This window comes from Anabrus simplex, chromosome 6, assembly GCF_040414725.1.
Source record: "Anabrus simplex isolate iqAnaSimp1 chromosome 6, ASM4041472v1, whole genome shotgun sequence".
In the NCBI taxonomy this organism is placed as follows: domain Eukaryota; kingdom Metazoa; phylum Arthropoda; class Insecta; order Orthoptera; family Tettigoniidae; genus Anabrus; species Anabrus simplex.
The window spans coordinates 74,999,987-75,019,185 of NC_090270.1; the positions used below are offsets into that span (position 1 = coordinate 74,999,987).

The 19,199-nt window shown below is 39.4% G+C and overlaps 1 protein-coding gene across 1 annotated transcript in view; it reads right to left on the minus strand.

Annotated features, from left to right (window-relative positions):
* Positions 1-859: 859 nt before the first annotated feature.
* The window catches only part of LOC136875873 (intraflagellar transport protein 27 homolog), an 89,876-nt gene continuing 71,536 nt past the window's right edge, over positions 860-19,199 (minus strand). The window contains exon 4 of the mRNA XM_067149494.1: positions 860-958. Coding sequence (XP_067005595.1) covers positions 860-958 — 99 coding nt within the window. The remainder of the gene's footprint in view (positions 959-19,199) is intronic.

Genomic DNA, 19,199 nt, shown 5'->3' on the forward strand with positions numbered 1-19,199 from the left:
TGCGTCCACCTCCTGTTTTAAAGTACGTGTTCTGCGTATCTGTACTAGTTTTACAAGTTCATTCGAGGTACCCATATTGAATTAATAATGGTGCTCATGATTTCTGCTGTCTTCTAGCCCACAAACACACATCTTGTTATATTAACCCGGTTTAGGGAGAAGGGTATATTAAACAAAGATGAAGTTGATGTATTTGAGGACCTTCTCATACTAACCGAATGAGCTGGGATCAAATCTCCTAAATTGGACTTAAAAGTCCAATGCTCTACTGTCTGAGCCACTCAGCCTAGTCATTTGAATTATCAAGCCAATCAATAAATCAGTCAGTTCATCAGTCAGTCAGTCAGTCAATCAATCAATCAAATTGAGAGCATTTGTTAACAAAGAAGATGTTAACAAGGTTTTGCAACAAATTATTATTTTTTATCTGATAAAATTCCACAGACCTAGTGATTTCTAACTCCCTTGATTAATCTTGAGAAAAGACTTCCATTTTGCTCACATCAATACATAAGGCAGCAATGATGAACTGAGCATTCTCCATTCACTTTGGACAGTATTATAATCTTTTTTGAAAGACTAGCATACCATTCATGTGTCACCTACTATAAAATCAGGTATTAAGTTAGGATGATGTTAACAACATGTTGATTATTGTTTAGAGGATATTTTCATTGGTTATTTTTCAATGAGTAAAAGCTTGAATCAGAGAACATCAAAGGGGAACTATTTACAAACACATATTATCAAATCCTTCTACTAAAGGTCAATTAACTTGTGAGGAAATAATATAAGGACATTTAAACAGGATATCTAAGAAACACCTTACTTAAATAGTAATAAAAAACACCACCACTTGTCAACCAATTAAATTAAATTGTTTTCTTTTCTCAGTTAACAGTTTATGCCATTCATAACTCAACAAGAAAAATGGTTCTTCCACTCCCGAATATTCTTTCTGTAAAAGAAAATGAATTCATTACATTTTATAATAATATACTGTACTAAGAACATACCATAAATAACATAATATACTGTACTAACAACATATGATATAAAATTTCTCAAGGTAGAAACCAATAAAATTAATCATTTGTCACAAAAGTAATTTCTCTTATACCTATATCAATTAGTGGGGCTGCCTGGCCGAGGCAGTAAAGGCATCCTTGGTTCGCCCGGAAGGACGTGGGTTCGAATCCCCGTCAGGAAGTCTGTCATATCCTAAGGATATGGCAAGCTGGGGACTGGATAGGGTTCTAAAATGCACTCAATTTACAATAAGAACACCAAGTTAAGGCGGCTTAATGCCAAGAATTAATATATTGAAATTTCCCAAAGTTATTCACTGTACAATATATACATCTATATATATAACTCTTGAAGCTAAATTGATCATGAATTAGGGAACTTCCTAATCTGCACAACTTTCTCTCTAGCTAAAAGTTCTTAGTTCCCTATTTAGTTCATTCAATACTAGTTAATACTTATCTTCCGAGCGGTGGGAGTCTTCTACGACGTCTTCTTTCTTGAAGTCTGAGTTTCACTATCACACGTTAGCACACGCTGTTACACTTCTTCCCTTCACTGGTTCCCCAAGAGATACAGTTCTGATTTACAATGTTACAGTCCAGGCTAATCACTAGGTGATTGAGTTCATATGTTGTACTGGAACCTGTCGATCCGTGGTTACCTCTTCCCTACTGACCGGCCCAATCTTGTACAGTCTTATCCCTGTTTCCTTGATAATAGGAGACTTTAGTCCCTGAGAGATGCTTCCCTCTAGCCTCCTCTGTGTAGTTAGTGTCTATTGAGTGGGTTCCTCCAGAGAACTTCACTCCTATTGAAGAATAGTCAAAGTCCTTAATTGTCACCCTTTACTTTACGTCTTTACTAGAGCAGTAGAGATTATGTGCTTCCACTGCTTGTCAGAATCCGTTACTTTTCCCTGGTCGCGTAAGCCTAATTTACTTAAAAGGCTTCCCTTATTTTCTCGTTAATTTACAGGGTCGCTAATGCGTTCCCTTCACCTGACTACTCTTTTACAGGAGTGTTCAGACTCCTGACGTATTGTCTAAGAGTATTATTATTAATGATAATATCCCCGACTTCGAACTTCACTTCAAGTTCTGTTCGCGACCTGACTGGCTCAATGTCCCCGCCAGACCTTCAGCTTCCTTCCCAACTACCTCTTCTGACTGTGAGCTATGAACTAACTAACTCATCACCTCTCTGAGTTCTCCCTTAAGTTAATTCTGTATTTCGCTGTTGCTATGCTCAGCCGAACTTTGAACCCTGTGTACTTCTGATTTGTCTTATTCCCATTGGCTGGCAGCATCCCTTCCCTGAGGGAATTCTCAATCTTCTCAATTGTTCCAGAAGGTCGAACCTCGAAATTTTCCCTGTACTACGTGCGGTTTAAGCCGCGCTCTGTCATCCTTGACCATGTACATACAGTGATAAGGAATGACCAATATCCTGTGTTTGTTCAAACATTTCACCACTGCCTGAAAGCTCAGAACTGCATCTCTTTTAGTAATTCCCAATGAATATTTCAATCTCATTTTCTTACACATATAATTATTTCTTCTGGATGTCTTAAGTCCTATTTTCATTTTCAGACTCAAAATTTCTTATATCTACTTTTATTTCTGCACTGTGAGGTCGCGGTTCGAATTTATTTTCGAACCGCGTGCTCACGACTTATGACATGCGGGAGTGCCTGATCAGCGATACGACACCTCCCCCCTTCGGAAAAGAAGTGTGTGCGTCCACATGACGCAGGCACTTCTCTTTTACACTTGCTTGTAAGGACTTTCTTATTGCATACTCTTTTCTGTTCCCTTGAGGGGTTCCTAAACTCCCTTCTGATAATCACTTGTAATTTACTGTTATACTCTTGTGCGTGACTTCTTACCTAGGGGTGATTGCACTTGACTAATAGTATCATCTTCACTTTCCATTTCATGAATACTGACACGACCTGTGACAGGTCTACTTCTATCGAAATGTACTACTAAGTCATCATCAGAACTTTTAGCTTTAATTTTGCTTTCATTTACAATCTTTTGTGTGAGGCAAATTTTAGTACAACACCCCGAGGTATCCTTCCAACATTTCTTATATGTTGGACCTAGATAGAGGGGACAACATTTACAACAAGTTAAAATTCCTATCATTAATATTATGGCTATCACTGTCCATACTATAATCTTGTAAATATTGAAATGTGAGTACAAGTGATTGAATTGCAAGTCCTTTTCTTTTTCAGTAATAAGATTTTCTAAATCTTCTACTTTTCTACTCGTATATCTGAGTTCATTTTCATGCACTAATATGTTACGTAAAGGGGTTTCCTTTAAATCTAGTTCTGGTAATTTTAAGTTTACATTTAAATGTTCACAACAATCATATGTTAGGAACAGATCAGGAACTATGTCCTTTCTATTAGTGGTATTAACCTGAGTTGTAGATTTTAGTTTTATGTTTGGCCCGTAGGCTGTGCAAGTTTCATAAAATGTGAGAATACCTACTCCCTTTATTGTGACATCACTTGTGTCTTTACATACCATTGTGAATTTGGTTGGTTTTGTGGTTACATAAATATATTTATTTCTACTGCTTGACATCCAAAAAGACTGTTGCACTTGCACTATGTCTTTGGGACAGTTTGTTGGCATGGAGCTAGTACCAGTTATTAAAGTTAAAATACAATCATCTTCTCCATGAGTAATTTTTAAAGGAAAGTCTAATGGACATACATTTTTATCATCAGAGATTGCCTTACATTTGAGCATTTGGTCCTTAGACAAGTAAGTATATAGTTGTTGTTCTTCACTTATCATAATAAATTCTGATGTTGGCCTTATTATAATAAATTGATGACTTTCTCTTGTTACTGGTGTGGGGAAAGGAAGAATCTTGTACACCTTGAAATTCTTTTCGTCACTGAGAGGAGTTGTGAGTACATATAATAAGACATCTTTGTTAATGATAGCCTGCAACTGAGCTATCTTATAAATTAAATACTCATGAGTTGTGCCCAATTCAAATGGTAGGGTCATCTTCTGAGGGAGTTGCCCTAATGCTTTTTTATAAGCTTTAATTATTTCTGCAGGGCTTAAAATCTGAACATGAATGATTCCTAATTGAGCATATGTAAGGGCTGAGGTTATCACGTTATACTGTTCATGTAATTGGACTAATAAGTCCTCAATTTCTATTAAATGTTGATTAATGTTTACTTCAATGCTAAGTTGGTCGTAAGCTTGTTCTAACTGTTCGGTTTCATTTTTTTTATTAAATTTTTAATTTGTTCCAGACTTTGACTAAGTTTTAATTCATTGTTGGTGACGTCATATAGTGTACTGTTCACTGACTGGAGTGTTGAACGCACGACCGACATTTGGTCTTTCGCAATTTTAATCATTGACATCTGCTCTTTTGTTAAGTTAATTAACATGCCGATAGTGTTTCGGTTCCGGTATTTACTACGTTGATTAATCTATGTGTATTAATTCTCTTTTATTTCATTTGCCTTTCATGTCTGATACCTTCCTTTCTGCACGTTGCCCATTTCCAATATTGCGTAAAGCAACGGGAAACTATCTCACTTTTTATTCTCTGGTAAGCCTCTTTGGTGACACTTAGGTCATCCACACTGGTTCATGGTGGACCTGTTGAGGATCCAACCAACCTTCGGACTGGCTATACAATATGCATATACACCTATTCCTTACACACAATTATCCCTTTTGATATTACTGCACTACTTGCGTATTTTGCCAGTTCTATCGGATTTCGAAAAAAGAACGGAAGAGTTAAATTTAACATCCCTTATTATCTCACAGAGTTGACCTAACACTGTCTTATTGTCAAACCTACGGTGGAATAAACTCCACTATGAGGTTGACAGTCTACATTTCTTCTTCACATTGTTCAGTTGAACACATATAGCCTACTGTATTATGTGAGCTTCTGCAATCACTATTGTCATAGTGAACTACAAACACTATAATAGTAACTTCCTTCTAAGGCTGGTTACGTTCACCATATTATGTGGTACGCATGTGGTATTTCCCTAATGAATGATTCCCATGTCGACGTTCGTGTCCTGCACGTGGTTTTACTAAGTGCAGACACCACCATAATTCATGCATGTGCTCTAACTTGTTCACCCCTGTTGGGTTATTATGTGATTTCGCTCCCGTCTATACACTTGCTGTGGTCAAGTTTGTTTGACACATTCTCTTATCAGCGGTAAGGCTTGCTGTGTTTACTAACAGCGATTCATGCTGAGGGCTTCAGCATCTCTTTATCTACTAGGTACCGTTATGTTAGCTTTGATTGACAAAGTCATTCATTCTACTTCCTCCTACAGCTAGCCTACACTCTATTATTATTATTATTATTATTATTATTATTATTATTATTATTATTATTATTATTATTATTATTATTATTATTATTTTTATTATGGGTACAGTTTTCACTTTTAGGCTTTTCTGATCGCCTTGCCTTATGCACACGCTAATTTATTATGCCTCCCTGTCTGTCGCGTTATATAGTTGTGTGAACGACATGTTCCACTGTGAGGTTGAGATTTCACGTCTCACTCAACAATGTCCAATATAGGACTTAGGATACTGTTTTTAGGTGTTAGATAGTCACGTGAACTTAGGGTGGCCAGCCCTATAAAGTAGTGACTTTCCCTAGGAATTGCCTGCGATGTTTGCAAGAGAACATAAATTTGAATTTCAAGAGTAGTACTAACATATTCTATGGTGTCTATGCTCAGATGAGCCTTATCATGACAGGGTTTTCTTTCTTTGGAGTTCTGCCCAAGTAGGGTATACTCTGCTTTGTTTCCTTCATGTGGGAACGTACTGGATCGGCTATGTGCCGTCTTATCTCAATATCATTCGTTTGCTAACACAGCGGTAGTTCAACTTATCCTTCACTCATTCTTATCTGTTAAGGTCACTCATTCATTCGAGTGTGGCACTTCTCTAGTTTGCTTATTACAAGTTATTACGTGTCATGTGTTACAGAATTGTTACGTACCCTGGTATAGGGTGTTCAAAAACAAAGGTCACTGCTAAGTTGCTTTGACATACTATCAGACTGGGTGTGTATGAAATTTAATTGTCAGTCATATTATAGGATTCTATAATATATGATAGGGTAAACCATACCCTAAGTTGCGAGAACACATATGAGTCACGTCCTCGCCTTTCATGACTCTTTATTGAAGGGTGCCGTCCAGTTACGCGCACTGCGTCCTGCGCACCGATATTCTAGGCCCTTCTGTTCGAGGCTGAATTTCTATTCTCCCCTGGAAATTTAGCACGATGGTTTGGCTGAGTATTTCATATAACTCCACCAGCAACCTTCGATAGTTCCAAAAAGCCATAGGGGTAGAAGGGGGTGTCATCTACCGTGGCCGAAATAAGGGCCAATACATTTTTGGAGGTGGTCTAACTAATGAAGAGTTTGAGGCGATTTTGGTGTACTTTTATGAGTTTGCCTCTGTTGTTCATTCTTAACAAGCAATTTACACCGTCTACTTTTTCTACTGTGTAAGGGCCTCGATAAGGCTGTGAAAATTTAGAGCTACGTCCTCGGCGTAGAGTTTCATCTCTAAGGAGTACTTTATCTCCTATCTGAAAGGTTACCTCATGTAATTTCTTATCATAAATTTCCTTCTCTCTTTCTTTATTACTAATGAGAGTTTTCCTAGCAATTTCCTGGTTCTGCTGTAACCTGTGCGTTAGCTCTTCAACTACATTCTGATATTCATTATAGGTGGCTTCTGGCTTTCGCTGTAGTATACCAGGAATATTTGCCTTTCGACCGAAAATTAACTCGTAGGGCGTGAACCCTGTGTTTGTATGTGGAGTAGTGTTGTACACAAATGTAGCAGTGGGGAGATACTTATCCCAATCATTCTGCTCTGAGCATATATAATGCCGCAAGTACTCCACTAGTGTGCGATGCGCTCTCTCTATGCTACCGTTAGATTGTGGGTGAAAAGCGGTAGTGTGCACCTTCTCTATTTTTAATAATCTGCACATTTTCTTGAACGTTTGGCTCATAAAGTTGCTACCCATATCGGTTAGTATAATGTTGGGAATCCCAAAAATACTGACTACGTTCATTACTAGTGCCCTAGCTATAGTTTCCGCCTCTTGATTAGGGATCGGAATAGCTATTAAATATTTGGATAACAGATCTTGGCACGTGAGAATAAAGCGATTAGAATTCTCGGTCACCGGGAGTGGGCCTACCACGTCCATAGCCACCTTTTCAAACACGGTCTCGGGAGTATCGGTCACCTGCAGTGGAGCTTTAACTGCTGGGCCTACGATTTTGTTTTTCTGACAGGAAGGACAAGAACGTATGAATTTCTCTATGTCCTTCTTCATACCTGGCCATTGGACTATTTCTTTAATTCGGGCCAACGTTCTAGTCATGCCTTGATGTCCACCCACGAGTGAACAATGCGCTTCCCGTAGAATGTTCAGCTTTTCTTCCTCAGTGAGATTCTGAACTTCTACTTCAGGTGAACGTTCCTGTTCCAGGTTCTCAGCTCCCTCTGACTCAGCATTTACGGGGCTGGGATTACGGTTTCGATGCTCGTCTAACCTCTCTGCTTGTGCGTCCTCGAGGTCATCCTTCCTAGAGTTTCCTTCCTGTTCACCTGTTAATACGGCTTCCTGGCCTTCAGCGCTTACTACCCTTACCGCTGTCTCAGGTTCCGTCTTTTCTACTCTTTCGGACTCTATTGGGATTCTACTTAACGCATCTGCGTTCTTATTAGTTTTTCCCATTTTATATACGATTGAAAAATCGTATTCCGCTAATTTCAATCTGAACCTGATCAGTCGTGAAGATGGGTCCTGAACATTGAATACCCACTTCAGCGGTTTGTGGTCTGTGACCACTGTGAAATGTCTGCCTAACAAGTAAGGTCTAAAATATTTAACTGCCCACACAATGGCTAGAAGTTCCTTCTCTGTTACAGAGTAATTCTTCTCTGCCTTGTTCAGTGTTCGACTTGCATAAGCTACCGGCAAGTCTTTTCCTAACTCTCCTTGTGAGAGCACGGCACCGATTGCTTCTCCACTTGCATCCGTAGTTAGGATGAAAGGTTTCGTGAAATCAGGGTACTGCAGCACTGGCTGCTCTGTCAGCTTCTGTTTTAATATACAGAAAGCAGTCTCTTGTTTATCGGTCCACACGTAAGGGACGTTGTTTTTCAAGAGTTCATACAGCGGCTTCGCGATTTTACTGTACTCCGGTATAAATCTGCGGTAATAGCCACTTAATCCCAGAAATCCCTTGAGCTGTTTAGTGGTGGTGGGTCTAGGAAAGTTCTTCACCGCTTCCACTTTTCGCTCATCCGGTTTAACACCGTCTTTTGTTACTATATGTCCTAAAAATGCTACTTCCGTGCGCAAAAATTCGCACTTATCTGGCTGTAGCTTCAGATTGTGTTCTCTGAGTCTCTGAAAGACCTCTCTGAGTCTTTGATGGTGCTCTTCTATAGAGCTCGAGTATAAAAGAATATCATCCAGATAAACCAGAACTTTAACTCCTAATAAGCCTGCCATGGCTGTATTCATCATCCTAACAAAGGTACTTGGGGCATTAACCAACCCCATGGGCATTCTAACGTACTGGTAGTGGCGTCCTAATGCTGAGAAAGCCGTCTTCTCACGATCTTCCGGACGTACTAGAATTTGGTGATATCCGGACGCGAGATCCATGGTAGAGAAGTAGCGTGCTTTCCCTAGTGCGTCTAACAATTCAGTGATTAGGGGAATGGGATACGCAGACCCTATGGTTACGCTATTTAATTGACGATAATCCAGGCAAATTCTATATTTCTGCTTCCCTGAGGCGTCCATTTTCTTGGGCAGAATTAATAATGGCGCATTCCAGGGACTGGTACTCGGAGTGATTACTCCATCCTCTAACATTTTAGTCACCTGTTTTTGCACTTCGTCTTTCAGTGCTTCGGGAATTCTATAAGGCCTAACGTTTATAGGGGGTTGATTCTCCTTTATATCTATCCTATGCTCTAAGATAGTTGTGTACGTCAATTTATCTCCTTCGAGATGAAATACATCATTATATTCGGCGCAAATCGCATATAGTTTTTCCTTATCCCTAGGTGATAAATGATCTACCCTTAATTGCTCTATGAGCCTCTGTTCACGAGATTTATTTTCATGTTGCTGCGATACTTGTTCTACCGTGCACACTTCTGCTTGGTTAGGGGCTTCGCTCCACTGTACTTGGTGGATATTTATTAATGGGCTATCAAATGTCACTTCAGTATCGCGAGTATTTAAGATACTCACTATAGCTTTGCGATTGGGTGCTCGAGTTACACAACTAGCAAGGTACACCCCTGGCAGTAGCTCTTCCTTATCTATTATTCCCTCTGCCAGCGCTTTATTAGTATTTACCGATACTATTGTTTCTGTCCTCGGTTGGAGGCTGATAACTTGATTCGGAGGAATCCTCTTAGTTATGTAGTACTGCTCTCCGTTTATTTCCGCATCTCCCTTCTTATAATTCAATATACTATTACTGAGTACATTCCGCCCTATAATGGCATCATATTGTAGGGGTACTTCATTATTAACCACGTGAAATTCATTAAAGTTTCCCCCTATAAGAAGGTCAACTGTGCCCTTGGTTCGGATTTCTTGGGCATCCGTACCTCTTACTTTTGCGCCTATTCTACGCACTTCTGTTTTGGAAGGTGCAAATTGATCTTTTAAAAGAGATATTGGACTTCCTGTGTCCAATAAGCATTGCAGTAGACTTTTACAGTCTCTCAGCCCAATTTCTATAGTGCCTTCAGGTTCATTCGGAGAGTTTTCGCTTATTACACGAACATGACAGACTTCCTGGACACTTAGTCCCATAGGATATATCTGTTCAAAAATTTCAACGTACCCTTCCTTGAAATTTATAATACTGTCCTGCAATAGGTCCCTACCTATTATTCCATCAACAGACAGTCTGAAATCATCTCCTACAATGTGGAATTCGGGGTAATATTCCCCTATCTGCAAAGTAGCGCAACCTCTTGTGCGCGAGCTTCGCCCCGTGATTCCGGCCAGTTCTAATTCTGGTTTTCTATGATAGATCTCTCTTTTAGGCACGGTATGTTCTTTTAGAAGGCTCACATCTGCCCCGGTATCGATTAAAAATCGAAAGGGCCTTTTTCTCTCTTTGGCATAGACCAAGATCGAACCCAAGCGATCATGTTCTACACGGCTCTGTCCCTGACAGTGCTGTGTTCGGTCCGGCCTTCTATTTTCCCTACTTACTTCTCTGATTTTCCGTGGGCTGGACTTTGTGCGGGACCCGTGATCTTGCCCTGAGTCACGGTCCCGAACCCGTTTAAAACCCTAGAGGGCTGGTCCCTTTCTCTCCACTGGGAGCCATTTCCCGTTCGAGCCGGCGGCTTTCCTTTGGTTCGCGATCGGCTCTGCGCACGTTGGTTCGTAGGAGGCCTTTCTCCTTTGTCACGAAACCAACAGGTACGCTGTCTGTGTCCTTTTCGCCCACATATAAAGCATTTCCGTGCATTCAGTTGGTGAAATTCTTCCCAACATTCGGATTGCACGTGCCCCAATTTATTACAGTTGTAACACCTAACTATTTTACACACCTTTATTTCATGCGGACTGCTTGTACCTTCCGTACGCCTGGACCTACATTTCTCCGATGCATGGCCCGGTTTCTTACAATGTTTGCAAACCTGAGGGCTCTTTTCTTTCGGTTTGGCAGCCCTACAGTCTCGGGCTACGTGTCCTTCGCGATTACAATTGTAGCACACCACTCTTACATTAACCTTCCTATAAGGTCTATGTCCTGAGGACTTAACGTTAGTGGTAATTGGGTTTTTGTTTCCTGATGGTGGTTTATATCCACTCGTGGAACCTTTCGCCCCCATTATTTGTTGCTTAGCCTTTTGAGAAACTATTGCGGTTTCTTCTTCCAAGGCTATATCGATAGCTTGTTCCACAGTTTGGGCACCCCTACTTTTTATTAAATTTTGGATCCTTTCGTCTCGTAACCCTTGCACAAAACTAGCTTTAATTAGTCGCCTAATAAATTTAGCTTGGTTTTCTCCTACTGTTGGAGACTCGTCCTTTATGGCAGTGTCACGGAGATTTGTTCCGATCTTATCTATTCTGTGAGACCATTGCGATATGGATTCCCCTGGCTGTTGCCTAGCTGCAAATAGCTGGCATGCGTAAAAATCTACTGTTCTACGCTCACAATAGTATTCTTCTAGTGCGGCCTTAATTTCGGGCCAAGTTCGCACATCTGACCGTACTAACAATTTACTTCGGGCTTCCTTCGTAATTTTTGTCAAAATTAATTTATAGAACAGGCCTCTTTTATCTGGCCTTACTACCTCTAATGCGGTTTCTACCGTTTCGCAAAATTCCCTCAATCTATGGGGTTGTGAACCATCAAATTCTGTATTGATAATGCGTAAAGCCTCAGTCACTGACATATATTGCTCAACATGTCCTAAATCATCATGATCACTTAATTGGCTAGGAGCCGGACTGGCTGATCTAACTGACCCTTCCATTTTATAAATGTGGCTTCAACTCACCCTACTGTTGATTGTTGAGTTCTGGAACTGGGCTCTGCTTCCTTTATGCAACACACTAGCTGCCTCTCAGTGCACGAACAAGGTTCTTCCTCTCCTTTCCAGCTACAAGACTTGTTACTCGAACAGTTGTAAGACCTCTGAAACAGTTGATAAGAGAATCAATTTTCAGCTTAAACTTAATAACCTATGGCAATCACTTTGCAGCAGTACAATTTAATTAGTGCATTCACTCCACAAGCTGACACCAGAATTTTTAAGTCCACTTGTCATATCCTAAGGATATGGCAAGCTGGGGACTGGATAGGGTTCTAAAATGCACTCAATTTACAATAAGAACACCAAGTTAAGGCGGCTTAATGCCAAGAATTAATATATTGAAATTTCCCAAAGTTATTCACTGTACAATATATACATCTATATATATAACTCTTGAAGCTAAATTGATCATGAATTAGGGAACTTCCTAATCTGCACAACTTTCTCTCTAGCTAAAAGTTCTTAGTTCCCTATTTAGTTCATTCAATACTAGTTAATACTTATCTTCCGAGCGGTGGGAGTCTTCTACGACGTCTTCTTTCTTGAAGTCTGAGTTTCACTATCACACGTTAGCACACGCTGTTACACTTCTTCCCTTCACTGGTTCCCCAAGAGATACAGTTCTGATTTACAATGTTACAGTCCAGGCTAATCACTAGGTGATTGAGTTCATATGTTGTACTGGAACCTGTCGATCCGTGGTTACCTCTTCCCTACTGACCGGCCCAATCTTGTACAGTCTTATCCCTGTTTCCTTGATAATAGGAGACTTTAGTCCCTGAGAGATGCTTCCCTCTAGCCTCCTCTGTGTAGTTAGTGTCTATTGAGTGGGTTCCTCCAGAGAACTTCACTCCTATTGAAGAATAGTCAAAGTCCTTAATTGTCACCCTTTACTTTACGTCTTTACTAGAGCAGTAGAGATTATGTGCTTCCACTGCTTGTCAGAATCCGTTACTTTTCCCTGGTCGCGTAAGCCTAATTTACTTAAAAGGCTTCCCTTATTTTCTCGTTAATTTACAGGGTCGCTAATGCGTTCCCTTCACCTGACTACTCTTTTACAGGAGTGTTCAGACTCCTGACGTATTGTCTAAGAGTATTATTATTAATGATAATATCCCCGACTTCGAACTTCACTTCAAGTTCTGTTCGCGACCTGACTGGCTCAATGTCCCCGCCAGACCTTCAGCTTCCTTCCCAACTACCTCTTCTGACTGTGAGCTATGAACTAACTAACTCATCACCTCTCTGAGTTCTCCCTTAAGTTAATTCTGTATTTCGCTGTTGCTATGCTCAGCCGAACTTTGAACCCTGTGTACTTCTGATTTGTCTTATTCCCATTGGCTGGCAGCATCCCTTCCCTGAGGGAATTCTCAATCTTCTCAATTGTTCCAGAAGGTCGAACCTCGAAATTTTCCCTGTACTACGTGCGGTTTAAGCCGCGCTCTGTCATCCTTGACCATGTACATACAGTGATAAGGAATGACCAATATCCTGTGTTTGTTCAAACATTTCACCACTGCCTGAAAGCTCAGAACTGCATCTCTTTTAGTAATTCCCAATGAATATTTCAATCTCATTTTCTTACACATATAATTATTTCTTCTGGATGTCTTAAGTCCTATTTTCATTTTCAGACTCAAAATTTCTTATATCTACTTTTATTTCTGCACTGTGAGGTCGCGGTTCGAATTTATTTTCGAACCGCGTGCTCACGACTTATGACATGCGGGAGTGCCTGATCAGCGATACGACAAGTCGTAAAATTTAAGAAACAAGATTTCCACTTCCGGAGGTGCATATGGCCCTGAGGTTCACTCAGCTTACACCAAAAATGAGTACCAGGTTAATTCCTGGGGGCAAAGGCGGCCGGGCGTAGAGCTAACCACTCTACCCTATCACGTGCCGAGGTTAACAATAGTGGAAGCCTTTACCTTCCACTCCTCCAAGGGCCTTCATGGCCTGTACGGAGGTAACTTTGCTTTGCTTTTTGCTATATCAATTAGTAAATGTAAGTACAGTCTAGTCAGGAGTAACCTTGCTATGATAATGGAGTAGACCATACAGCTAGCGATATAACACCGAGTGACATGCAGCAGTAAATTACCAGACCACTTAAGGGAGCCAAGGGCTTTGGGCAAAGGAGCTCCTTTTGGTTTGGGAGATAGTCCCTCAGTAGAAGAAATGCCAATGGAATCTATCATTATGGAGGGTAGCACCGTCACTCTAAGTGCACATCAGTGCAAGCAAAAGTAGCAGCTGATATGATGATGTGACACATATCTGGGAGCGTAGACATAGTGGCTTAAGCGGCTCAGTGCTGTGTGAGGAAGGCACCAGGAAACCACCTCATATGTAATCCCTAGGAAAGTCTTTAGAATGTCTGGAAAACTTATTGCCAAAGTCCCCAGTCTCCAGCACCCCTTTAGTCAGCAGTGGGTACTGAGAATCTCCGGGTCAGTCATGAAAAGGATATCAACTTGAAATGTACATAACTTGTACCAGAGGGGAAAAAATGTAGTCAATGGATATCATGTGAACTTGTTGGAAACAATGATAGTCACTACTTCAATGGTGTGGGTTTCATAGTTCATCCACATATTAGTAAATGCATGAAAACATTTGTGCTCATATCGCACAGAGTTCTTTTCCTCTAGCTTAATATGCAGCCTATCTTGCTGAACACCATCCAGGTGTATGCTCCAATATGCGATGTATCGGGCACTGATATTGAAGACTTCTACACCTAGGTGAAAACGCCCCTGTCTTTTGTCAAACCAGCTGAGCTCAACTCAATTATGGGCGATTTCAATGCCACAGTATGCCATGGTTGATATGCTGATAAAGTATATAATTACAGATTAGAAGTTGGCAATACTCGAGGTGATTGACTAGTCCAGACGTCTAATGGTTTCATAAGAAAATATTTTCCACCTAATCGATTTTATTTTGCCTTTGGCAATTTATAATATCATTAAAAATAACAGTACATGTTTTGATCACATTATGATCATCATCAGCTGTATACACAAAAGCTTAGATAAAAAAATCACAATAAAACACAATAAAATCGTTGTTGACTTTAAAACTATTGTTAGTAAAGTACGTAGGTTGAAAGGGTGAGGGATGTTGCGGCAGGAAGGGGGCGGGTTTTACAAGGAAATTAATCTAAAATAAGTTAGAAACTTCTATCTTATTGAGCTAAAATGTCTTTAGTATCTATGTAAGTCATGCAGGCATAATTAAAATCACTTATTGTTTTAATACTAGAAGTGGGTGTTGTAATCTTGAAGAAATGTTTTTAACTACAATGTACTTCTTCTTTCATTAAATTCTAGTCACATTGTACTGTGCTGGAAAATGTATAGAAAAGGTTGATCCACTTGTTTGTCCTTTTTTAAGTTCAAAAGGTGGATTCACTGTCGGTTTGAGTTAAGAGTTGTGTTCACAGACATTTCAAATTGGATAGCTTGTTGCACGATCCCTCTATTACACCAGGTCGAGGACAGTAGTTACAGACCCACACCCGTAACCATGGAGGTAAAGAAAGTGAATCAGACAGGGATCGTGCAACAAGCTATCCAACTTGAAATGTCTGTGAACACAACCCTTAACACAAACCAACAGTGAATCCACATTTTGAACTTAGAAAAGGACAAAAAAGTGGATCAACCTTTTCTACACATTTTCCAGCACAGTAGAATGCGACTAGGAAGAAGACTAGAATTCAGTAAAAGAAGAAGCACATTCTAGTTTTAAAAAATTCTTCAAAATTACAACCCCCACTTCTAGTATTAAAACAATAAATGATTTTAATTATGCCTGCAGGACTTAAATAAATACTAAAGGCATTTTAGCTCAATGAGATATAAGTTTTTAACGTACTTTAGATTAAATTCCTTGTAACACCCATCCTCTTCTCGCCTCAACACCCTCCCTCCAACCTATACGTCTTTTATTAACAATAGTTTAAAAGTCAACAAGGATTTTATTATGTGCTGACTTTAATGTGTTTTTTCCTAAGCTTTTGTGTATACAGCTGACGATGATTGCAAAGCGATCGAAACATGTACTGTTATTTTTAATGATTTGAATTGCCAAAGGCAAAATAAAAAACGTATTGATTAGGTGGAAAATATTTTCTTACAAAACCATTAGATTATTTCATTGATACGGCTATGAAGTGGATAGTTTGTAATAGTCCAGACGTGCAGGAGGGGGAATTTATTACCTCAAATACACTTTTCCAGGTGCTTCCACGTCATCTCTATATATAGATATGAAATGCCAATAAAAGCATTAGGAATCAGACTGATTACATCACTGTTAACAAACATTTGTTCATCTTCTGATGATGTCATAGGTCTTGCCCAAGTTGAGTTGTAATAAAATATTATTATTATTATTATTATTATAATATTTTAAATTGTTTTAAATGATGCTCATTAAAAATCCCTTAAATTACTCAAAACAATTTAAATATAGGTAAAGATGGCAGCAAGCAGCTCTGTTGTGATACGAGTTCTCCGAGTTTATGTTGTGTTTTTAATGTTAAAATGTGTAATAACATCCATAAAAATAGTAATGAAGCACTCCTTGACAAACCGAGAATTGTGTACGAATTTAGAAATTAATGAACGCTTGTTAGTTAGAAGTATCTAAATGTGAAATTAATTCTTGGACGTGGTGTGGAAGTGAAGGTCTACGGTCTACCACAGGAATGGGTAGAGTGCACCTGGCGAGGAGCCAAGTTGCCAAACCAGCCGCATCATTACTCCACCTTGAGACACTTTCCATTACTCTTAGTGGAAACCTGGAATTGAACCCAGGACCAAACTTAGCAGTTGCATTCAAATGCCTGCGCAATTCAGAATCTTGGGGGATGATGACCTAGATGTTCGGCCCCTTTAAACAACAAGCATCATCATCGTCATCATCATCATCAGAATCATGGACTGCAGGTAACAGGACAGTTACTGTGTTGTCATTTAATGCTCACAGTCTGAAATGTGCAAAGCAAAAACAGGCAGTCCAGACAACTCTTGCTTCTAGACCCATCAGTTGTGTGCATTAGTGAATCCTGGCTCAATTCATCAATCTATGACACAGAAGCGGTATGTCAGTCGTATACAGTATTTAGGAAAGATTGATCATAGACCCCAGGTAGAGGGACACTTATTGCCATGAAACCCGAATTCAATCCTGTGCACTGGAAACACAGGCAGAAGTTGTATGAGAGGAATTCACATGCATTGGAAGCAAGTTTCTTTTGGGTTCCATGTACTGTTCTCAAAACTCCCCCCATGACATCAAGTAGGAATTACTACTGTCTCTCTAAGCCATGTACAAAATATTCAACATCAATATAATGGTACCTACATAACTGGTGATTTTAACTTGGAATTTGACTGACGGCACAACTGCCCTCACCTCTTGCCTATTCCTATCAATCCATTAACAGAAACTTACCTTATAGCATCTACGACCTGTTTCTTGACCAAGTAATTACTGAGCTAACACATATAATGAAAACCTATAGTTCCACACTAGATTTATTCCTTATCAACCTGCCATTTTTAGTAGATACTGAAGACAGAAGTCATCCCCGGTTTCTCCAACCCTAGCCACCAGTAAAAAAATGTAATAAAAAAGTCTATAACTAAAAATGTTGACTGAGAACTACTATCAGACCTTCTCAGAAACCATTTACCTGCCCCTTTATCTTTAAACACTGGGGATACTAATGCGATGTGGTCTAGATGGCAAGGGAGTTTCTTTCATTACGTAGACAAAGCGATGCCTAAAGTGAAAATCAGTACAAAGAAAAGCTTTTCATGGATCACAAAAAATATAGTCAAAATGATATGCAAAAGGAACACGCTTTACAGGAAATGGAAACAGGATACAAACAATCTTATGTGTGACAAATATAAATGCATGAGGAACACAACCAAGAAACTCATCCGCAAAGCATACTAAAATTACATAAACAAGATTCCGACCCAGACAACATACCTGCAAATAGTGCTGTGCGCACAAGCTTTAGCTCCCTCCTTGTGCACCCAGTTCAGTTCATCAATTAACAGTGGCTGTGTACCGAGCGATTGGAAGTGTGCAAATGTAGTACCAATTTTCAGAAGTGGAGGAAGAGATAACATTGATAATTATAGGCCGGTGGCAATAACATCTCTTATTTGTAAGTGTATGTAGTAATTATTAGCAAAGAATGTGTTGGAATTCTTTTTCCCTACTCAGCATGGGTTCTTGCACAATCTTCTTAACAAAAGTCGTTACTGAAAGGCAGTGTTACTTGGATCAACTAGATGTGATTCAGATGGACTGCCTGTCACTTGACTGGAGAAAAGCCTTTGACCAAGTGCCGCATGAACGACTTCTGTTAAAGCTACCACAGCTCGGTATACAAGGCAGATTATTGGTGTTGGTGAGGTCCTACCTGGAGAAATGAACTCAGTGTGTAGTACACAGAGGGGTCCAGTCACAACCTATCAAAGTGAAAAAAGTGACCAATAATAAATGTGCAAAACGGCGATAGACCTCGTGCCGCTATCGTAATAACTTCAACGTCCGTTTTTCAGTTGATACAGTACTGTTCTCCTGACAGAGTTGTTGTGGGTATTGACTTAAATGGTAGGACTTTCTATATATGTAATATGAACTGTGAATCTAAGGATGATCTAAGTGAAGTTTTAAATGACCTCAACGAACTTTGTGTTGATTTGAAAGGCAAGCCTCTCTTAATAATTGGAGATATTAATGCTAAACATAGTGCATGGGGAAGTCCTGTGATGCAATAGTGGAAATCAGTTTTCAATTTTTGCTCCTCCAATAATCTAATAATACTTAATGATGGACGAATTCCAACTTGCAGTCGAAATGATACTAATAGTTTTATAGATGTCAGCGTCTGTTCACCTGCACCTTTAAAACACATTGTGGAATGGGAAGTGATCATAAATTTATTACTATAAAAATTAAAACAGACATAAATACAGTTAGCACTAATGATTTCATTACACATATTTTTAGAACAAAGAATGTTCAGTGGACTCTTTTTCAGATGGCTGGTCGGAAACTTGAAAGAACAGCAGAACAGGTGCTACAAGTGACTACGAGCAAACAACTTAATATAATGATAAATGACCTTACACAAACTATTTATAATATTTGTGAAGCGCATCTTCCGAAATTGTTGCAGAAACCTGTAAAAAGTTACTGGTGGAACTCTGAACTAGATTGAATGAAAAAGAGTGTCTTAACATCATACAAGAGATTCAAGTGATCTTCTTGTGAAATACTTCGTTGACAATGTGAAGAGGCTTATAATAGAATTAAATAAGATTATAAATAAAACAAAAAATGAGGCATGGAAATCTTTTTGCTCTGCACAACAGACCAGTAACCCTTGGAACATTGTATATGAAAAGATACGAAGTCCTGGAAATGTCAATAACACTATTACAACCTTACAAACAGTGAGTGGATTCACAAGAACCATTAA